The 23,358-nt window shown below is 39.8% G+C and overlaps 3 protein-coding genes and 1 long non-coding RNA gene across 5 annotated transcripts; 1 reads left to right on the top strand and 3 right to left on the bottom strand.

The window, feature by feature from the left end:
- Positions 1–947: 947 nt before the first annotated feature.
- shn (schnurri) lies at positions 948–17,819 on the top strand. The gene is made up of 9 exons (XM_066284592.1): positions 948–1,417; positions 10,437–12,915; positions 12,963–13,074; positions 13,173–13,293; positions 14,760–14,908; positions 14,978–15,968; positions 16,206–16,323; positions 16,405–16,644; positions 16,703–17,819. The coding sequence occupies exons 2-9, from the start codon at positions 10,444–10,446 to the stop codon at positions 16,799–16,801; spliced, it is 4,302 nt and encodes a 1,433-aa protein (XP_066140689.1). The 5' UTR covers positions 948–1,417; positions 10,437–10,443; the 3' UTR covers positions 16,802–17,819.
- Positions 2,713–4,355, bottom strand: LOC136340559 (uncharacterized). Of its 2 annotated transcripts, none has more exons than XR_010732326.1 (2): positions 4,128–4,355; positions 2,713–3,541 (listed from the first exon to the last, which is right to left on the bottom strand). It is a non-coding gene; the product is annotated as an uncharacterized lncRNA (long non-coding RNA). The 2 variants fall into 2 exon arrangements; XR_010732325.1 differs by having other exon boundaries at positions 4,036–4,355.
- A 930-nt stretch (positions 17,820–18,749) lies between the features above and the next one.
- LOC136340544 (transmembrane protein 50B) lies at positions 18,750–19,592 on the bottom strand. Its single transcript, XM_066284718.1, has 4 exons — positions 19,390–19,592; positions 19,205–19,336; positions 19,011–19,146; positions 18,750–18,950 (listed from the first exon to the last, which is right to left on the bottom strand). The coding sequence occupies exons 1-4, from the start codon at positions 19,489–19,491 to the stop codon at positions 18,850–18,852; spliced, it is 471 nt and encodes a 156-aa protein (XP_066140815.1). The 5' UTR covers positions 19,492–19,592; the 3' UTR covers positions 18,750–18,849.
- A 155-nt stretch (positions 19,593–19,747) lies between these two features.
- Cse1 (chromosome segregation 1) lies at positions 19,748–23,199 on the bottom strand. Its single transcript, XM_066284602.1, has 3 exons — positions 23,080–23,199; positions 21,858–22,924; positions 19,748–21,687 (listed from the first exon to the last, which is right to left on the bottom strand). Exons 2-3 carry the CDS (start codon positions 22,919–22,921, stop codon positions 19,845–19,847), a joined length of 2,907 nt encoding a protein of 968 aa, XP_066140699.1. The 5' UTR covers positions 22,922–22,924; positions 23,080–23,199; the 3' UTR covers positions 19,748–19,844.
- Positions 23,200–23,358: the final 159 nt, after the last annotated feature.

The following is a 23,358-nucleotide window of genomic DNA, read 5'->3' on the forward strand; positions in this document are numbered from 1 at the left end:
ATAGACTTGGTCTGTAACGTTTGTTTGTTCTTACGACAATTTTTAATTAAAATGTCCCTAGGATATGTCATAAAGTGGTTAAATTTAAATATGTTTGAAATGCAATGGGGTTGTGCCGAGAACAACAAATCATTATTTACTTATTAAGATTAGGGGGAGAAGATGACGTCAGGGTAGATATAGTCATTAGTTTATATTAAACTATTAATGGGAACTTGTAAGCTTGCAGAGTACCAATAAACTTTGCACCACATCGAATGTTTTGTTGTTTCTGCGTCAAAGAGAGAGAGAGAGTGAACCCGTGATATATTTCTGATGAACTCATACTTTTGGAGTCACCTAGCAATCAATCACCTAGAAACCCATTTTACTGTGTTCAACTAATACTTCAATAAACAAAAAATTACATCTATTACATTCATTAAGTTTTTTGTCAAATTTTTTATAGTTTCATTAAAAGATTTAATAGGAATGTGCAGGTTTTTGTTGAGTTGTTCTATATTCGAAGCTCATTGAATGGGCCCGGTTAAAAAGAGAACAAAACAACCAGAGGCGGTCAGGCAGCACGAGGTGAATCCAAAGAAAGACAAAGACAGCTGCCGAACAGGTTTGAGATTCGAGGAAAGAGTCGAGTGAATGGTTGACGCTCAGGGGGGGCGGGGGCGACAGGCGATTCCGGATCAATGTTGTCGTTTCCTTCAAATTCTCTCCAAATTCCACTAATTGCTTTGAACAGCTTTTGCACTTTGGATTCTTTTGAGGGCTTTTCTAACTTTTTCGACTTGCATTAATCGTGTCTTGTAATTATTAGTTAATGAGAAAAGATGATGTAGTTATAATATGGTGATAATTATTCTTTTCAAATGTAAACAAATTCAAATTTATATCTGATGACTAACATGCAGTGAAAGTTGGCAACGCCGTACGAGGCAAGAGCAACAAAATTATTACGGATCTGAGTTGGCCGCGACCGAGAGTGACAGACGGATCGGTGCGTTGCGTCCGAGCGACAGAGACAAACCGATCGGGTGGTAAACATGGCGCCTTGTGACCCTCCATATCATATTTAGTGTGTACCGTACACGCAGTACCTCTCGATTATCTCGTAGCAGCACCAAGTACTTTCGGAACCCATTAATAAATTACAGATAAGTGTTGAATAAATAACTCGACTCAGCAAAAAACACGTTGTCGCGTCACAGCACCAGAGAGAGAGAGGACCAGTGCCAAATCCGTCTTTTCGTGCTGAATTTCAGTGAAAAGAGTGCGTACTGGGGGCCCCCCTGATTCACCAGCAGTAGGTGCCGTCCGTGAGATGAGCGGGAAGGTGGTTTTACAAGGCAGAATAATAATGTAAACAGAAGTTAGTGCGCCGTGCCGCCTGAAGCAGTCGTGGGCGATTCTCCCCGCAGATACGGTGAGCCCCAATTTGTCCGTTTATTGCGTAATTAGGGCTGCGAAACCGATAAATTAATCCGAATAGTTCCAGGAAAATTGAACCTTGAGCAGTATTTTGCATGGGTATTGTACGAGGCGACGTTGCCACGTCCGGTTTGTTTATTTCCGCGCATTCATTCATGGGACGTAATCCTTTTAAAAGCTTGATAAAACCTGATTGAGAACGTTCTCGCTTTTGAATTATCTCAGAAATTCTAAAAATTTGGCTTAGCAGGTTGATAATTCGATTTAAGTTAAATTTTGTTCAATTTATTGTTTATTTATCCATGCTTGTTTACATTTATTTCTCATCCTAGGTAGGTATAGAAGAGGCATGTTCAGACCAGTTTGTAAACAATTGGTTTGTTAGTAAACAGTCTTTTTTCTCATATCCAAGGTCGTACACTGAGTTCCACAGTGGCATTCTGATGTGCAGGATATTAATCTCACTCCAGCTCTTGAAAATGGTGTTAAAAAGTGAGAAAAGGTTTACTTCCTGCTATATTAAGCCCTTTGTGAACAAGGCCTATCAGAGACTTTTTTACTGTCTTTTCTGTGGAAGCCCTATCCATGTTGTTCAGTGACAACTTTATGAGAATCTGTATTCCCATAGAAACTCCACAATAAATATATAATATAAAAATGCCACTGTTGTATACTTCCTGTCACAAATTAAATTCACTTTTAATTCACATTTTTAAAAATTGTTTCTTATTGATTAAGGACATATGTATGTCCAAGATAAGGATGTCCAACATTTCAATAAATATTCCCTTAATTTATTGAGAAAGTATTATATCTGTATGTTCTGCATCCTCAATTTCCTAAGTACTATATTTAATCAATTCTCAAATCAATTTTATAGTCTATGATCGAAATCAATTCCTACCATTCTCTGTTTTTTTTTCATGGATATGATGTGTAACATTTGATATAGAAAGCATTGAAAACACACTAAAATATTTTGCAATTTTAAATCCTTCAATGTGCTTGGACATCAAATTAGTGCCTCTCAACTATTTCCTGATTCTGTGTCATGATCAGATTGCAAAAATACATAAGATTGCGATTGTTGAAAAAACAAAGATTTCAATCAAACTACTTTATGTGAGTCAATACATAATTCTACAATTCTGATTCATGTTGGTTTAAATTAGTCAAATACACTGCGAATTTTTCATTAAGGTCAATTTCGATTCAGATTAATTGTAATGGATACGGTGTTAGGTTAATTTTAAAACCTTAAAATAGATTATGGATAAAAGTACTTAAAAATTTCATTTTCAACTGTTTATTAATATAAGTCGTTTTTCTCAAACGATCAAATCTTTCTTGAGAAGGAACTGCCGCCGGGAGGCTGTGACTGGGTTGCCCATTCTTGGCGTCCCCCGTTCAGTAGAGTTTAAACGTGTTAGTTCTGCAAAACCCGACTTTAGAGAGTTTATACAAAATCACCGTAAGGTGTTTTACTATTGCTTACAGGCACACAATAACATAGTGAAATCAACCTGAACTCAGACCTAAATGTCGAAATTTAAAGGGGAACGTTCCGTAATCGAATGACATCAAAAAGCCGAAAGGTCACGGTATATTTAACTACCTTTTTCTTTATAGAGAGGTTAGAGAAATGGTCTTTTACAATCCCAGATTATCAGTGGTAAGATTGTGGTCGGTCTTGGTATGTGGGACTTTTTGATAGGCATTGCCGATTGTCCCTAAAACCCTTTATTCATTCATTGGGAATTCCACCACCGTAGCGCTAGACTAGCAATACTTCAGGAGGGAAATGGTGTTGAAATTTCCTATTACTTCTTCTGATTTCCAATCGTTCTCAGGTTTCAAACCGTATTTTTCCCTAGTGACTGTCTGCGTTCCCCTTCTTCCAGCCCCCCTGAACGGACTCCCGTTCCCTTTTTCTCTTTCCTAGATCCTTTTTTTTTCATTATTCCTCACATAATACCTGTCGTTACTTTCCATGGTTTTTCCTCTGTCAGCATAACGTCCGCTATATCTTGCACTGTTAAAGCCATCCCATGGAGCTTCTCCTGCGTACTTCGTCTTATCTCCGCAGGCCCCGGGAAAAAGGGTGTGCCTTGTATCGTTCCTAAGTTCAAAATACCTGTATTAATTATTTTCCTGCTTCCTGATTCTGTTCAGGTAACTGCAGAGAACTCCGTGACAGAGATTTACTTGTGTAACGTAAAAATCCATGGTTCAAAATTTCCTATTTACCCAATTTTCAATGCTTTTCATAAACGCTGTACTATCCCGCGTATTGTTCGCAGCGCTTCTGCTCATTTTTAATTAATTTCTGCCTGACCTCTTTCTTGTTTACTCTCTGCCTTGTTCACATTTAGCTAACCCGAACTAACTTGAAATAATTTTTTAGCCAGGCAAATTACAAATTTACTCAACGTTTCAAAGAACTCAACAGAAATCTTTACTGTTGCAAATGACTAGAGTGATCGATAATTGCAAATTACGTAACTAAAGGTTGTTTAGTTGAAACCATCTTTGGGCTTTCCCTATAGTTTAATCTTGAGGTTGGACACCATTGCCTCGAATTCAACATTTATACCACCCTTAACTTAAACTAACCTAACGTAACTTCCCTGAGAACGTTATTAAAAATCTTCTTAATTTTTTGACTAGCTTGACTCGAATTCACGGGAAAATTTGTCATGTCTTGCCTGATCTATCGCGAACTAAACTGCCTTGTGAAGCGTCACTAGGAGGGAGGGAATCTCTTCTATACCACACCTCTGATTTCATCAAAAACAATTTTCTCTCGAGAGCAAAAGGGGGCCCCGACACGACGCGGCAACGCAGCCTCACTGGCGCCAGCTAGACTATCACTTTGGCGTCATACGCTGTCTGTCTCGAACCGAGCAACACGGTTCCCCCCGGGCCCCCGCGCAGATTCCTTTAACCTCCACATGTGAACAACTTCGTAATGACGTTTACTAACGAGCCTGTTGCCAACAAACGCTGCCCGAAAGTTTTTGCCCACCACGTTCTGATTATTCTCTGACGGCAAGGGGGTGATTTCTGAAGAAATTCCCAGAATCGTCGCCAGACGTGGTTCTTGGGTTGGGTTCAATAAGTTTATGGTGTTATACAACGCAGAGGTAGTAAACACTTGTTTTTTCTTAGAATTCCGGCCCGATTCAAGGACCTTTTGAGTCATGTCTGTCGGCGACAGTGGGCTCCTGCAAGGTCGCCCAAGAACATTTCTAGTTAACAATCCAATGCGGAACAGGAGCGATGATTTCATCGGAAAATATTAAGAATTAAGTAGTATGCAATTAAAAACCGATTAATTCAGATGGACGTGAAAATATAGCGCGCTTTTATCCTGTTTTCGAATCGCTTTGTTGTTGAAGAGCATCATCGGCTAAGGGCAAAGGTCGACTGATAGTTTGTATTCGTTTGTAGAATGCATAATAATACCTACTAGTGTTTTTCTAGTTTAGTTATTGTATTCTATATGAAAAAAAAATCCTGAAAATGGTGACGTTATTTTAGCGATTATTCACGAGGCAACGAAACACTAGTTCCCATAAAAACCATGGTCCACAGCATTCAAGCGCATGTGACTTTGGTAGGATAGTTTCTATTGAAATAGCGATCGCCCCAGATTGTACGTCTATTCCCAAGTTAACAAGACCTTTGTTTCCCCAATAAACTTAACTGGACTTAAATAATTTGACGCTTAGCATAATGGAACGGTTGGCGGTTGCAGCTTTTGCTTTACTCAAAATATTAAATTTCTCTCAAACCGTGACACTAACGCTTGTCCCCAAGTGAATGACGTTATTATTCATAAGTAATAACCGAGTTTCCTACCTTGAATAAAGAGGGAATTCTAGAGCCGAGCTCCTTTCCTTAATGCCCTATATTAATGATAAACAAGATTCTTCACGCAATTTAACTTAGAAAGGGCCGCCGGGGATTGAACTAACTAAATATGAGGAAAAATTTACGTTGGAATTCAACAACTATTAGCAGGAATTTTTTAGGTTATAAAAACTGGCTTCGTTTCTTTAATTAGTGTAATTTGTCTCTCTGTCTTTTTTCCACCAGTGCGATTTTATAACCAGCACAAGACTGTGACTAATGCAGCCCGAAATGTGATGTTTGCACCTGCTCTTCCTTCACGCCCCTTCGAGTGAGATTGAAAGCCGCCATTGCCTTACAAGATGTTATAACTGTCTTAAAATCGATGCAGAACTAACAAATATTTTCATTGTTTATTTATTTTTCGACGAATGCAGCCTACTAAGTTTAACCCAACCGAAGGTCGTCGTTAGTGAAATTATTGCCAATTTCACAGGAAAATCCGAGCAGTGTAGCTATTTTTAAACGTCCGCTAATTGAGTTTTCCCTTGCCGGTGCTTACGCGAGAATGAAAATAACCGCTGTGTAATGGCGTAAAGGAAATTATTGTTGCATGGGCGACTCCACCAGAGTACCGCCTGTGGTTCCGACCAACGCGCGGTACTCGGCGATTCCGAGAATACCTGACCGACCGTTACTGATAAAAACAGATGTATACGCGAGAGATCGAGGGACTGCCGCTTATTTTCTCGTTATTGTTATGCATTAAGTGCGGTCAACGCTTGGCACCTGCAGCGGACCTTCCAGTTAAAAGTAGCGAAATTTGCAGAAATTATTTCTGGCCGTTGGGACGCTTCCAAAAATCCAGAAATCGAGGGTTCGAAATGGATGTGTTTTGAAAATCGCGCACTTCCAGCAAATCAACTTTATTTATAGCGAAAGCGCTCGTGCCCGCTAATCGGTTTATTTACATTTCCAATGGAATGACGTTTTTATGCTGCTTTGGGAAAACGATTAAAAGGGGCGCTCATAGAAATCCTCTCACGGTGTTTCTTTACTAAGCGCGCAAAAAGTGTGACTAAATGACACTCTCCTTCTTTAAAGCGAAACCTCAGGAATTTCGAACGAACGCGTCCAAGTTTGTGGAATTACTACTAGGCGGAACGAAAATGATTCGCAGAATCGTTAAATAACAAGAATTGGAGGTATTTTTATAAAGTGATGACTCGTTGCGTCGCCGCTTTTGCCGGTGGTGACCTTCGTGCAAATTCGCACAAAACGGTGACAATGATGTATTGAGTGTGTAGTCGCTCCTCGGCGGATAGTGATCACAGTAACTCTTCCTATTACTTCATCAATTGCAGTGTGCGCATTCCTCAATAGTCAGGTCTCTCGAAACACTCATAACTAGACATTTATTGATTCCTGACGCAAATAAATACTTAATCTTTTTTAAGATTGTGGTATGCAACATGCCTTCATTATCTCTCTCTTCTACTGTGCATCAGCCAACACGCTTAGGGTAAAAACGTTAGTGAAGCATCGCCCCTCGCCGAGCACCTCGACGCTCACCTCACCGGCCGGCGATGATAAACCAACTGACATTGTTTGCTGAGCATCGCACCTCGCCCTTCGCAGCGGGGCGGTGTTTGAAACTTGCTCTGTGATTGGTTCTCTCAACTCCCCACTCCCTCAATACGGCAACCGAGCACGTTGCGTTTAATCAACAGTACCCCATATTTTCCTCTCGATGAGAGGGCCCAACGTACCTTGAGGGTGGAGGAACGGAATATGGGGGTGTTGTTTGAGGGATCAGACCAAATTTAAAATAAACAAAACATAACTAGTAATAGCCACCACATCGAGGTATTCGACGGCTCGCTATCGCTACCTGGCAGAAGAATGACGAGGTGCAATGCTTCACTATGTTTTTACCCTGAGATTACTAATTCAAGATGGCGATACATATTGAATTATCACTTGCAGGTCACTCCGAGTTAGCCAAAAATCCTCATAAAATTTCGCAGCGATTGACCAAAGCTATGTTTTTTAGTCAACCCCGCAAGTGTTGAGAATTTTCGACTTGGGCTAACTTGACCCGGTTGAGAATTCGTAATTATTTGTTTGGATCAGTTCGGTTTTTAACTCTGGTTAGTTTGGGTTAGTCGAAAAAATTCGGTTTATATCAGCCTATATAAATTAGTCAAGAATTTAGTCAATTTGATTTAGGTTGGTAAAGTACCTTGAGAATCCCCTAATCTGATTAATTCAGGTTAACCAAAAATTTTAATTCAGGTCAGTTGAGGATTTCTCGAATTGTTAATTTCCAGAGTTCGACAAGCCTCGGCCAATTCTGGTTTGTCAATGAATCTGTTGATTTTTTATTCAGGTCGATGATTTAAAACTTGAGAATTTGTTAATTTGTGGTACATATCAGTTTGGGTGTGTAGGAAGAATTAGCTTGTGGCTCGTTGGCCCCCGGAAGGCCAGAAAATAGACCTAATGCTGCATTTCATATCTGGCATACAGCCTCCACTGAAACATGCAATTAATTGCGCGCTATCCAGTGGGCGTCTCCCCGAATGCCTCAAAAGGGCTCTTTTTCCCATACCCCTCCTTTCTCCGCTATCTAAAATTATTCAGGAACGTTTCACCTGGAAATTTTCTCATTCCTTTATCGTAAAGATCTGATGTGCCCTTCGCAATCCTGCCCTCGACCCTACATAAGTACTTGCCAACTCTCCCTTATTGGCATTTCTAGAGCACCTCCACACTCCCTTTAACTAGGGTGTTGTCCGTGTAGGTTTGTTGGGCGATCCTACCAAAGTCTTTGATTGTATTACTCATCAATGTGAAACTTAGAGATTTGTGATTTCTGAGGGAAGTCCGTGTACTGATTTTGCTCCTATCTGGAGGTACACATGAAGCCTCTTTGACAGGACTTGAGGTCACTGTTGGAGTGTCTCAGGACATATACGGGGTTATTCAGAATTATGGGATTTTCCCTTCTTTTTTAGAGATTATTCCGTGCGACAACTGAAGATATACATATATAGTGGACGTTATGGTGTTCTAAAACGATTATGCGCAAAAATGTGTTTCATCGAGTTTCAATACGTTTTATTTAGACTTCTTTGTATGAAATGACATTACAGAAATTATTTAAAATATCGTTCTTGAACTTGAATGCATTATAGTTGGGCCGTCAGTGCGGACGACATTGGATCGGCAGAGGTGGTCCAGTCCCGTGGCCCCCTAGGTCACCCGATCTAACGCCTTCAGATTTCTTTCTGTGGGAGACATGTACAGTCATTGGTTGATAAAACGCCAGTGGAATCAGAACAAGTCCTGGTTGCACGAATTTCTCTGGCATTTGAAGTCGTTTAAAGAGGCACATTCAACTTCAAACACGACATTTTGAACAATTATTATGTTGTTATTTTATATAAACAAATTAAAATAAAGCGTACTAAGAAACTAGGCAAAACATATTTTTTCATGCAGGTGCCTTAAAGCATCACAAGGTGGTAGCCCCTTAAGGAGGCACGTCCGAGCATGGGTTCTTCTACACAAATGTCTGCAATTGTTGGCCTGGATAACCCCTAGAAGTTTGATCCCATAGTTCTGAATCCCCCTGTATAAATGATTTGCCTCACTATTAGGTTCGTGTTCATCGTGTTGGCCGATAATGTCACCATCTTATGGCATGGCAGCCATGCGGCCCCTATGCAGTTACGGGGCAAATAATACTGTTGAACTATGGTATGATGGGTGACTTTATACAACCCCACTATGGTTCGAAAGCATTAAAATCAATGTTCCGAGGCTCAGACGTGCTGGCGCGTGCTGGTTTCTGGGCCATATACAGGGTCCTATTTAAGTATGTTCAAGCTGCAAGGGGCGACTCTTTGAGTGATTGGACGACGAAGGGTTTGAACAAACATAGATTTGGTAATGTTTCATTTTTAAGATACAGGGTGTCTAACTTTTTTTGATCGATTTTTCATAAAAACGTTAATAATCCTTTAAGCCGGTTTTGTTGCAATTTGGTGGTGTTATTTATGGTTATTTATACGTTAATGATTTATTAAACCTTTTAAAAAATTTTCGCATTAAGCAACCAAAAATACAACTTGATACGAAAAAATACAAAAGTTTTAGAAAAGTCAGTGGCGTAAATAACAATAATAACCATGAATAACACTGCCTAATTTCAACAAAATCGATTTCGAAAAAACGATTTATAAAAAAGTTCGACACCCTGTATCTGCAAAGCAAAGCATTATCGGACTTATATTTGTAAAAACTTTTCGTCTTAGAATCGCTCAAAGAATCCATAATTGAAGTTCGGCGATGCACTAAATAACACCCTGTAGCCTGGAGGGTGTACGTGCCGAGGTTTCCCCGGGCCGCTCGGCGATTTCTAATTGTCCGTTAGTCTCGCCGCATCTCCCATGTAGCGTTGGTTTTTCGGGTAGATCTTCTTCGAGACTGCTTGATCTCTTGTTAAAAAGGGTACTGAGATTCGGAGGGTCCAGTCATTCCGCGTTTGCTGGACAGAAGTTCCTTACTCTCCAGGAAAAACGTTCCTACTCTACGTGCTTGGCATATGATTGCGATTGTCTTCATGGTGTTTAGGAAACCTTAACTCCATGCATCGACTAACCAAAAATGGCGAACTCTGATTTATCTCGATGCTGTGTAAATCCTTATCCGAAATTTCACTGGAAGTTCCTGCACTCGTAAACAATTGTAGTGTCAAAGATTACGTGCGATTATCCAGGAACCGCAACAAATTACCGAGAAATCACTAATTAATGATTGTATGATAAGTTTAGCAGCGCACCCGAGCGCATCATCTACACTCCACAGCAGATTCTCAGGGACTCCAAACGACTTGACAATATTGATCGTACTCGTTTCCGGTTACTTTGCCGCACACACCCGGTATATCAGCACCCTCTTAAACGCGCTTTCCTCGTGATGTAAAGTAGTCAGATAAGTTTATTTATACGCCACATAATCAACATGGTCCCTTATCTCTCCGCGGCGTTTATCGCTGCCTCTCGGCGAGCGTTAGTGATTCATAACATGTAGCACCGCTAAAAAAAATAACACAACCCACACCGAATACGTGGTAGTAATCCTGCTTTGTGTTACAGAGCCGCGATGGACAGGAGCGTCGACAACTACCTGCACAAGAAGTTCAAGAAGCAGCTGAGCATCGTGGAACGCAAGCCGCAGCCATTGCACCAGCACAATGGCAAAGACAATAATGCAACCGCTGTGCCAAACCAAAGTACAAATAACGAGGGGCTGCAGACCACCAGCAACAGCAGCAAGTCTTCCATATCAGTAAGCGAAAGTAGTGGGAACTCCAAATCGTGCATATCATCTAGTTTAGTGCCACTGCGCCCAGATAGAGATAGTTTTGATACGTCATTTAGTAGCAGACCAATCGGGAGCGATGTGTATTGCGGGGATGAGCACCAGCAGCAACAGCAAAACGAGGAGGCACTGCCGACTCCCGAGAGGAATCCCGTAAGTGGGAAGTACGTGTGCAACTATTGCAACTTGGTGTGTTCGAAACCGAGCGTCCTGCAGAAGCACATAAGGGCACACACCAACGAACGTCCTTTCCCTTGCACCAGTTGCGGATTCAGCTTTAAAACGCGCTCCAATCTGTACAAACATTGCAGGTCGAGAACTCACGCCAATCGAGTTTTGGGAGTCAAGGCCCAAGAGTCCTCAACTGGAGAAACCGACTCTAAATCTCAGAATTACATTGACAACGCCACGCAAACGCAACAAGTTTACCCTGGCGAGGATAATAACTGTGAAGGTGCCAGAAACAAACCGTACAAGCCTCGCTTCCACACTGTGCCCCATCCCCAGCAGCAGCTCGACGACAACAGAGCTATAAGCGGCAACGACTTGTCTCATCACATCAACGAAATCATCAGCAAGAACAACTCTATCGTCAATAGCGAGTCCGCGGGGTTGTTGAAGAGGAGAGGCTTCAGCGAGGCAGATAGCGTTAACAATAACGAGTATAATGACGAGCCGCTGAACTTGACCAATAAGAATCGAAAGAGGTGCATGAGTGAGGCGACTGAGCCCGTAATGCAGAAGAGTCTGATCAAAGAGCTGCTGTTGAAGAATCTATACTCGGACATGCAGTGCATTTACTGCAAAATGATTTTTCAGACCGTGACGGAGTTGGAACTGCACAAGCTGCGGAGCTGCAAAGGCAAGCCCTCGGAAGCTAAGTATACCAGGAGTAGCTCAGTCAACGTGGCCTCGATACTGACCAAAAACAAAAACGCTTTCGATAGTATGCCCCAGTTCCAAAGCGCAGTTTTTCCTTTAAATTCACCGGGACCCTTTTTGGGCAAGACACGGTTGGTGGAGGGGGACAAAAACAAGTCTTTTTCTTTTGACGCGGTGAATCTCCCCAGTCCGACCAACGAAACGTCGCCTAATTACGCCCTCCCCTCTCCAGCCCCCTTTCACGAGGAAAAAAAGCATCACAAGCTCTTTGGAGGGGAGGTAAAGATACACAACAGTTCCGGAGAGAGTAAGACCTACATCATCGATAGCAAAGACACGGCCAAGCAGGTCGAGAATTTTGACTTCCCTAAGGGAACGATGAACGAGAACAGAGTGCTTAAATCTAGTTTACACTCTGGAGGAACTGTACTCACTAACAAGACTTCAAAGGAAGAACCCAGGGTTTATAGAGACATAATCAGAGTATACGAAAACACCTCGGTGTCCCCCAACATCGATGTAGTTAGTCTGGGCAAAAACCACTTCACTTTCAATGAGGAAAATAGGGAATCAAAACCTACAGAGAGCCCTAAGAAGGAAATGAGCGTGCTAAAGTACCCGAATATAACAGACTTTAGTCAAAACGCGGTGAAGTTGCTGGCTCCCAATTTGAAGCACCCCAACATCAAGCTTTCCGGAATGTTTTCACAGGAATCTAAGCACATATCTAAGATTCAGAAGCAGACGGACCAAACCAACAACCTATACAACCCGATGAATCTTCTGGTCAATGGTAGGGTCATTAGGTATGTGCCTGGCATGCCTGGACCAGCAGAGGGACCAATCGATATGGGGTATCCCAGCAGGGCCCAACCATCAACTACCACTGTGACCACTACAGTCACTTCCTCCCCGAAACCTGCGGAACAGCCGCTAAAAATCAAACCTCCCATTGAAACCTCTTCAAGCGAACCTAAGAAATTCGTTAGACCTAACACTCTAGCTCTCAAACCCTCCACTGCTTCCTTAAAACAGCACCATGGGTTAACGCCTACCATCTTCAACCAAATCCTAATCAGTCCTGACACCCCCCGAGTAGCCAAAAAATACGCCCAACACCTCTTCAATGGCAATTACTTCAGCTATTTAGGCCTAAAGAGTTCCACTAAACCAGTTTATTGCACCCTGAACAAAACTCAGCCCTTCTACGTGCCCCATTTCAAGAAGTTGAGCATGTACTCGGAGTGGAGACAGCAGGACACTAAAGTGGACAAAATGTATGTGAGTGCGTACGATTCGAGACAGAGGAATCAGAAGTTTGTTACTGCGGGAAAGACTGATGCCAATTTGATTATGCATTCGAGTTATAAGGTGAGTTGTTGAGGGTTTGAGGCATTGAGTGTATAAGGTCGTTTCAGTTCTTGGTGACAGAGTTGCCGAGCAGGACCGAAAAGGATGATGAGGCGCATAAGGCCGGACTCGTAGGAGGGTATGAGTGCAACGAGGAGTCGCCATATATTAGAGGAAGAGGTGAGTTTCGGAGTGGAAATTTTAAAGATTGATTGTTGATTTTGAGTGACTCGACTTAATAGATAAATTGGAACAGTAAGTATTTGATTTTTTGCTAGGCCGAGGTCGGTATGTATGCGAGCAATGCGGGATCCGATGCAAAAAGCCCTCGATGCTCAAAAAACACATCCGAACCCACTCGAATGACCGTCCTTACACCTGCAATCACTGCAACTTCAGGTAGGTATTGTGTTTTACATTTAAGTACTTTTCATAGCTTGTCACCTTGCACGTGTCTCACGTAACGCGCCTTTTCGTCATTTTTTGAGTTCTTAAGAAAGTCACGTTTTCTTATTTACCTCGCGAACTAGACGATTCACCTTCCTTTTTCACAGTATATTTTTTAGATAAACGTCATTTTAATTCCAAATTCGAAATTCTTGTTTCCCCAAAATCGCTAAAGGCGCATCCACCATATTGTCCATAATTCGGAAAATACTTCAGTCTTTGCCAGAAAACGTCGATTTAAGGATTTATATCAAGGTGTTCCCCTCCTTACGCGGATTCAACGTGCTATTAATTTTAAAAATTCGCAAGAAAATTACGTCTCGTTTTTTTTATCTCTTTTGCCAGTGTATCGGTCCATTTTGTCGAAGTGTGCTAAATAAGCAGGCCATGTATAGGTTGTTGACTCTTGCTGCTTTGTTAGGATTAGCAAGTCGAAAACTTCTTGATATGAAGTAAGCAATCGAAAGAAAAGTCTAATGAAAATTTTTTAGGAAATTAACGTTTTTGGCCTCCAGCCCCCAAAGGGTCGAAATGAGCAAACTTTTTAAGCCGTTGCTGAAAATACCGTGAAAACAATAAAAATTTGAGTAAAAACTAAGATGCATCGCCTTACTTCGGTTTCCTTCATTATCGGATTTTCAAACCCAGAATAAATATTTTCTACTCCTCGTCATTTGCATGTATATTAGTAAAATTCGTTTCCTCAATAAAGCAAACAATGTCAACTTGCAATACGTGATTAAAACGACAATTTTAAGGATAATAAAGTAGTCTAGAAAAATGTAGTTGGTTCCGTGTAATTCAAAAAACCTATCGCCAGTTCCGGTCAAACCGGACGTGAGACTAAATGTTAGTTGCGCCGAATAAATGCATACCTATATATCAAACACCCCTAGAAATGTTCATAATTTCATCCAAAAAAATAAGAAAATGTGATAAGTTATTACATGCTTCCTATCTCACGCGGTATTTCCTACTTAATTTAAATCTTTAATTTCCAGGATTTGTTCTACATTTCTCAATTATCATGCGCGTTCATCATTTTATTAGAAACTGACAAAAGAATAAAGTTTTGTCTTATTAACAAGAGTATCCGCCATTTTGACCAGAATATGAAAGAAATCCCAATCTACCGAAAAATTTTTAATATCAATTCAAATTTTCATTTCAATAGTTCTTCAATGTTTTCTACTAAAATATGAAAATCACGTCGTCCTCTTTACGTTAGAACATATCCTTCATTGGAATCTTTGATATTTATCTCTATCCTCCGGATATGTGCACGAGATGTAAAAATATAAATGCAGAATCCGTAACCTCAATACTTACCGTTTTATAAATAAATATCTCGTACTAAACGATATGTTCATCAACACTTGAGGCGCAAACACCTTAATAATGTGGTACAAAATTTACAGTTTCAAAACCAAAGGGAACTTGACCAAACATATGAAGAGCAAGTCCCACACGAAAAACTACACGGCAACCAGCAGTGGGTCTTCGACGGGGCTCAGTGTGTCTCAGAGCAGCGATTCGGACACTGATGACAGTGGCATGGACAGTAGTGGTGCGTTTCTAGATTTGTCAATGTTCTATTACGTGATAATGTTTTTTTTTTATTTATATGTGTATATAGATGAATCGATGACGCGCCAGCAAGAACACGAAGCGGCATACGGTCTCTTATCTCTATCCCAAAAAACGTCGACCTCACCAACTGAAATGCTGAGTCCCGCAAGTATAATGCGAACTGCGAGTCCTACACCAGAATTTATGACTACCGAAGAAGTCGCATATGTATCAAAGACAAATTATGCGAAAAACAAAATACTGGATGATTTGCAATTTAAGCCCATTACAAGCGACGCTAATATTTCAGGAAACAGCGAAAAAGATAAAGAAGAAGAAAGCCTGGTAGCCTATTTGGGTAAAACCCAAAGCAGCAGTCGACCTCTGACGTATCCCTACACGAGCCCGCTAGTGGAGAATCACAGGAAAGAAGCGCCTAGCGAGCCCAAAAACATAAGACAATTCCATGTGATTCAGAAATACGTCAAGGAGGCTCCGCCAAATGAGAAAACTCCATTCCTGCCAAGCCCAGTTCCTACTCTTAAAGTCAATGATGTGATAGTGCAGGAGCCTCCACCAGCAGAGCGTAAGCGTAAAATCCTCGAAGAGGAGAGCTTCAAGAGCAAGTTGCACCGCAACGACGAAGTCATGGACCTCTCGGTAACCTCGACCGATAAACGTCTCTATTGCACCGCTGATCCGGTTGACGACATGAACTTCCGGAACCTGGATCGCAATCGGAAACTGTCCGAAACTAATTATCATGATGTGGATATGCTAAGCAACAGCAGCGGAGAGTTTACAAGAGCGGCAGAGTACGATAATAGTGCCATGGAGACATTGGCGGATGTGGCCACCAAACAGGTCAAGCTGGACAAGAACACGTCAGCGAAGAACGTGGCCTCAGAATATCTGAAGTTGGCGACGCAGTTCGATGGAGTGGAAGGTGGCAATTTTGTTCTCAACAAAGAAGCAGTCAATGAGCTCATTGTCAAGTCGGAAGGAAATAAGAGCTGTACCATTTGCTCGAAGAGTTTCAACAAACCGTTTCAGTTGAGGTGAGTGTAGTTAGTATAAAATGGTTAGAATTTGCGAAGTTTTAAGGAAATAGTTATTTAAATGACGATTTTCATTCCTCAATTGTCAAGAAAGGTCCGTGAAAGTCGAGAAGGTGACCTTGATTGACAGAATAGTTTTGAAGCTTATTTTAAGCCAAAAAAATTGTTCCCTGATACATTTAAATTGTCTGTTAAATGTATACAGACATATTGTACTCATTTATATCTTTGTTTCAGATTACACATGAATATTCACTACTTAGAAAGGCCGTTTCGCTGCGATTCCTGTTCAGTGAGTTTTCGGACCAAGGGGCATTTACAAAAGCATGAGAGAAGTGCTGGTCACTACAGTAAAGTAAGTTAAGCAGACCGAAACTTCGAAAGGATTTCTTGACAATTGGGTGATGTGTCTATATAGAAATTTTTCTTTTATCAGTTATCCTCATCCCCTGCCCAATCGTCTTCCGAACCAAGGCCGTTTAAATGCTCGGACTGCAATGTAGCCTTCCGAATACATGGCCATCTAGCTAAACATTTACGTTCCAAGCTGCACATAATGAAGCTGGAGTGTTTAGCCAAAATTCCCTTTGGACTGTACGCGGAGTTGGAGCGATCCAACAGTCTACTCACTGAAATCAATACCAGTGACGGGGACCAATGTTTAGAGAGCTTAAAGGTCTGTTCCTTGAAGTTGCCTAGAATGTGTTTTTTATAATCAGTTAACATTGTTTCAGACTTTAGCAAAAAAGGTGTTTATCAACGATCCGGGCAAACTTCACTCGTTGATAAGCGAAGGGGAGCCGGGGTTGGCCCTTATAGACCCAGATAGCTAACTTATAAAAGAAAGTTTTTTTCTGTAGATAGTTATTTTCGTGTATTAAGACTGATGATTGCGGAATCCCACGGATGATGATTTTAATACCCAGAGAAAAATTTGTTCACTTTTGAATATCTGGGAATGCGAATTTCACATATTCACTGAAGAGGGAGAGTTTTGGAAAACCTTGATCTCATCTAATTAAATGTATGGTTGATCTTTTTTGAGTCGGAAGAGGTTTTAATTAGTTGTGATAACGCTTAATTCGGTTTGTGCTGGTTAAAGTGAGAGATACACTTTTATTGAGGATCGCCATTAGAGAGTTTTAGTTTTGAGAAGCAAAACGTCGACTATTATAATATCTACGTATACAACATTATATTGTTCTACAGTGTCAAATTTTTTATTGTGATATACCTAATTATTAACGTATAAATATTAAGAACCATTAAATACCATTTTATTTTTGAGGACCCTGTATTTTTTATCGAGTAGTAAAATAGTTTTTTAACAGGTTGTTATTATAGCTAGGAACTTTTACCTCTAATTTCTACATGAAACATGAGAAAATTTGACTTTTACGTTTATATTCGGGTGACTTCTAGGCAAGAAGTGCAGATTGATTTCATTTAAACGGGGGAATTTGTGGTATCTACTAATAAGAAACAGAAAGTGCAATTTCGTTGTTATTTCGTTTTCTGGACACGCTGCTTGTATTAAACTGCCAACCAGTAACTCTCAGAAGCGAGATTTATGTTTTTTTTTTGACTTTTAAAAAGTTGCTTTATTTGTACATTTTTGTCGCCTCTTGCGAACCACCATAAAACATTATTAAGTAATCAACTCGTAGGCGGATTTTCTGCTGTGCACTTAATCTCGAAGTGCGCTAGGTGGATTGGCGCGCGATTTATCCTGTTTTGTTTCTTGTATATATTTGTTTGTAAGGTATCTATTGTCTATTCATTGTTAATATTGTTTAAAGTGTTAAGAGAAACGCCAGAATTTGTTAATTAAATTTTGTTCAATTCAAATAACTCCATTGTTTTTTTATAACTGTAAATAATAAGATACTCGTATGATTTAGGCATCTAAACAACTGGCACACGGGATAATATTGTGTCTGCCGATCAAGATATGATCAGTGTTAAGAAGATTAAATTAAATATAAAATAGAAAAAAACACAAAAAAAATAGAGCTCAATTTCATTCTCTGCCTATCACAAATAATTGTGGAATAACAGCAAAGGAGATTTTTATTTTGCAATTTCATTGCTTCACATTCACTCCTACATCCGTGTAAACGTCAAAAATTCAAAACAATTTTTCACAGGTAACAAAGCTTCTATTCAAGTTACTTCTATATTCTTTAATCTTCTTTTGTAATGACCCCACCAGATATTCACGTGAAATTTAACAGCAGGACGAAAGATTGCCAATGCCATTATGCAGCTGACCAGTAGTAATTGAAAAAATTATTTATGAATTTGAGCTGTAAATTAATGTTCTCTTGACTTTTGAATTTCGTGCCCATTTGTGATTTAAAATCGAGAACGTTGCCCTTACCATTTTGAGTGATTTTCGAGCGGTATCAAGACGAGTGCCGTGTGAACGTTACTATTAAGGTGCATGCACACATACTGTATTCGCCGCATCCTTGATAACGGGCGATAGGAATATACATTATTTTCACTAAATGTTGTAGAATTGGTTTCATTCAGTAATTTTCCACTCAAGTATGCATTTTGGTATATATTAAGAAGACGCTCCACCATAGCAGTGATTCATAATCTATCACTTTTCATATAATATAAATCACCTTAACCTCATCACAAATGGTAGGGGGACAAATTCATTTCAAGTGAGTCCGATGTTTAATGATAAATAGCAAATGGTTTAACCAAAGTCTTACATTTAAGGTTGATTTTACTGTGAGGTTTTCTTTTAGTGATCATGAAAAAGAATAATTTAATTTAAATAAATATATTACAAATATTCAATTTAATTAATCCTAAAATAATAATCAAGTTCTTAATACCAAAATGCTTATAAGCTGTTATTGTAACACTAATGCCACGCATACTCAGATCTTCCAAACTTGAATATAATAGAGGCAATACAGATCAAAGTATTCTGAAGAAAGAGCGCCACTCCTGGAGCCTTTTTCTCTAAAAAAATTCTTAATTATCCCCAACCACATCCGTTACCAAGGCATATTGCACCATTACCTCTATTAATATAAACAGTAAAAAGGATGCTGCAAGATGCAATTACTGCGGCAAAACCCATGACAAACCCTATAAAAATCCATATCCTGGAACCTCGTGTGCCCATGCAGCCATCTTCATAACCGTCTCCCCTCATCTATTCTCAAAGAAACAAAATTAAACCTCTTTCAGCTATTATGACAAAGAAAACTAACTTGGGCATTAGAGACTGAATTAACCATAATCAAGGATAGAGTCCCTGCAATTCCACACATCCAATACCCTACTGGGATCTGGTTTGGATCAACAGTAGCAGAATCAATGACGATCCACCAGGCTGTGAAGAACTGAATTGATTTATGTTAAATGTTGATTAAATGATTTAGAGCGAGGATCTTACTAGTAGGCCTGAAAGTATTGAGGCGTAGGCGTTCCTTCTATCCCTCTCAAACCAAATGCAGGAGGGCATGTTGAGGTTTGCGAAACAGTCCAGAAGACCCATAAAAAATAAACAATACTTTGTTTGATGGTTTTTATGTTAAAAATTGGATGGATGATAAATCTTTGTTTATTTCTTTTCGAAATTTTATCAACTGACTGTCTTTGTCAGAAGTGTCAATGTCATAAATATTTACACGTTTCAATGAAATCATTTAAATTTTTACGTCATAGTGTATGCGCCAAACGTAATACTTCTTCGAGTAATATACCTTAGTAAAAACTCCAATAAGTTTTTCAACTTAAAAAAAAAGAACAACTTAAAGCGTAGTCTTTATTATTCAATCCAATTTACCTCGGCAAATTCAATAATAAAAAAATATTTATACAACACAGAATAGAAACTTACATATAAGCTTATACTAATTGAACTCCAAACTTAGACAAATAAGTCTGAATGACCATCTGAGATTCCGATGAAGTATTACTGATCAGTGTGGGCACTTTTCCTGGCTGACCCCTACTAAGAGTAGCTAAGCTTTGCACTAAAAACTGCCTCGGTTCTCCGATTCCGACCAGCGGATCTTCCTTTTTGCTATTTGCAAAGCTCAGTTGAGCATTTGAGGTCTGATACGCCGGGGTATCATCAATGTCTATGAAATGATCATCGGGTAGAGTTGACTCATCCGGGGGCATTTCGAAATACATCAATAATGCTTGCAACAACTGCGGCCAGTACTTTCCATATGTCCCGTCTACCATTTCAGGGCTCTCACACAACAATTTACTGACCCCACAAGAGACAATTTTGCGTTCAATGTGCCCATTCACCTTTTGGAGCTCAGGAATGAGTACCTTTTCCAGCACCATTCCGAACATTTGCGGCTGAATTCCGTCGATAAGTGAGACCAGGTCGGCGGGGCCATATTTTACTACAAACAGACACAAAAACACTATAAAACTTATCATAAACTTGGTAGTTTTGCTTGAGGAGAGCCTCTGAAATAGCAAGAAGAATATCTGCTTCAAATATGGGGACATGGTCTCTTTGGGCAGATTCTCAATTAAACTTTGCATGAGATAAAAACCTTCATGGTCGTTGCTTTTTGAGGCTATGAGTTTTTGAAATACGCCTAGAAAACCTGATAGTTTGTCTTGGGCTATTATTTGCGCTGTAGCCCTACTTATGAAAACCCGCAGAAGTCTCACTAGGGGGCTGATATTGGCGGGTCTATCCCACAAAACTGGAGCTAGAAGACAGGGCAAGAGTTGCAGGTAAGACTCGGGAATATTCCCTACAGAGGAGTATTCCATTAGCAATGAGATAATTTGAAACACATAAGGAATAAACTCTTGAATATCTTGCTGCAAAATGATCTGAAAAATGGGGAATAGAATATCTTCAAACGATTTTACGGCGGCTTGGTTGGTTTTGCAAATGATTCTTATAGACAAGGACAAGGTCTCAAAGAGATAATGATTGAAGTGGGGCTTTGACGGGTTTTTGGCCACCGCTTGTAATTTATTTGTCAGCTTTGGTAAAGCGACTCCTAAATATGGAATAACCGCATCTTGCAACAGGTAAAAACTGCGCATTATGGCCTTCATAACATACTCATTCTCTTCTGAGACAGGTCTCTCTAGAACTCCGAACAGCTGTCCGATTAAATCTGCAGTAAATGGCTGAATTTGGGTAGACGTTAGTACCTCATGATTGTTGCTGTCTTTCAACATTAAAATCTTTTCAATGCAGCATGCCGCATACGTGTGAACAACTGCGCTTTCACTGGATAAATGCCTGATTAATTGAGGAATTGTGGAAATTACTAGATCACTAGGTAAAACCGACCGAAAAGTAATAACATATCGAATTGCCGCAGCTTTTAAAATCGGTAATTCGTTTACATCAGCTCTGTCCAACTCGGGTAATACATGTGGCTCAAAAAACTGTGAAATATTTACAAGTTTGCTGGTTTGAGTTACTCCGTGTTTTTGCGTGGCGCCTCGACTTACAAGCGAAATCACCAAGTATAAAGCGGCATCCTTGTTTCGCCAATTTGCCTTAGGATTTTCTGAGTATTTGGCCAACATCACTTGCAAATATTGACTAAAGATTTGCACGATTTTCTGCTCAAAGTGTGTACTTAGAGTTTTTACTAAGTCACAGGCAGCTCTTCTGCGGGTATCCACATCAGAACCTTCGATATCCCGTCTAGTGAATTCTTCAGGGTTATCTTCAAATAGCTCCTGATCCGACTCTCTAAAATGAAATATACATATTAAGACAAATTCATTAATATTATATACCTTGCCTTAAAACAACTAAAAAAATACATTTAACCACTAAGAGATGAGTACCAGATTGAGTTTATAGTGAAATAAAGGGAAATCTTCAAGTAAGCAAATCAAATATAATATTGTTCAATTTACCTAAACTCCATATTGGGTATAATAACTTTCTCACATATGTTGCTCAGCACCTGTTCATCCTCAAATAAATTCCTATAATGATTTCTTTCTGCCACTGAAGAGAGAAATTGCAGAGCATTCGATACTAATGAATCATACTTTGTATCCAACCCAGTTCCCACCAACAAACTCCACACATCTGTCACAAATTGTGGTAAATACTGGCGAAACTCCTCATCATATTTTTGCGCATAGAGAGCGATATTGTCGCAAATTTGGGTCTTCAGTTGTTCAACCACTCCGGGAGCATCATCATCTGTTTGGAGATTTTTCAGATCAGCTGATAGTAATAGGTGAAAATTCTGCATCCAAACTTGCATGTTGTCTTCAAAGAATTCAGGAAGGTCTTGGAAATTCAGGGAATAAAACACTTTGCAAATCAGCACTAAGGAGCTATAAATCGTGCGCAGGGCTGTCACATCATTGGCATGTGTTTGGGTTAAGTTTACAGTTGCTATAAACAAGTCAGTTAAGGGCTGAGCCAGTTTTTCCAAGACATATTTGATTTCAGTCCATAATTCATTGGACTTAAATTCATATCTATATTTTTTGAACAGACTATGTCCAGTTCGAAGAATACCATTGATAACATTAAAATCTCCTGTTGCAAACTTTTCAACCATCTGTGTAATGAGTTCAGGCCACTTTACTGGGAAGTCCGTCTTGCCAATGATACTAATTGCATCACTCAACTGCTTTTGAATTGATTCAGGTGATGTAAGCATGAGAGTTACAATCAGATTTTTAATGGCAACCCTGTCTGACTGATGAATCCTATCAAGTTGGTCCTCTTCAGGATTCCAATTGCGCTTGATGTAGTTTTTGAATGCTACAGATCCGGCTATTCTCACAGTCATATCAACCTCATGTTTATGAATTAAATTGAGTAGAAGCAGAGGATAGTTTTGGTTCACTTCAACACCTTCCAGGAACTTTTCTGCAGGCCTACGTATGTTTACGTTGGGATTAAGGGTTTCTTGGAGGTATCGGGATAGAGTTTGGAGGTTTTCGTCAGAAATCTCCATTTTCTGAAATATAAAGTTTGACTTTAAGAAGCAAATTTCAACTAGTTGTTACAGGGACTAAGAAATTGATTTGAATGATATAGTAGAGCAGAGATCGATGTTTAACTGTGCCGGGAGGTGTCAAGTAGAAGATTAAATAATATTTAATATATACTTACGACTCTTATTCGGTTAAAATTGTATCAAACCTTAAAAAAGTACAAGAAAACATGAAACTGGCTTAGAAAAATCTTCCCGGCACCCGGTGAAAATAATTTCATCTAGTAATGTGACATATATCAACGCCTGGAAGACAGCTGAAGTAAAACAGTCAAGTGGTGCATACAGAGCAACTCTATGAACTAACCTCAAAACATTGGCATATGCAAACAACATTGGCTTTTTTTTAATCTAACAAACTCTATTTGTTATTAACAGTCAATAGTAGTTGATCCACA

Source organism: Euwallacea fornicatus, chromosome 1, assembly GCF_040115645.1.
Source record: "Euwallacea fornicatus isolate EFF26 chromosome 1, ASM4011564v1, whole genome shotgun sequence".
Classification (NCBI taxonomy): domain Eukaryota; kingdom Metazoa; phylum Arthropoda; class Insecta; order Coleoptera; family Curculionidae; genus Euwallacea; species Euwallacea fornicatus.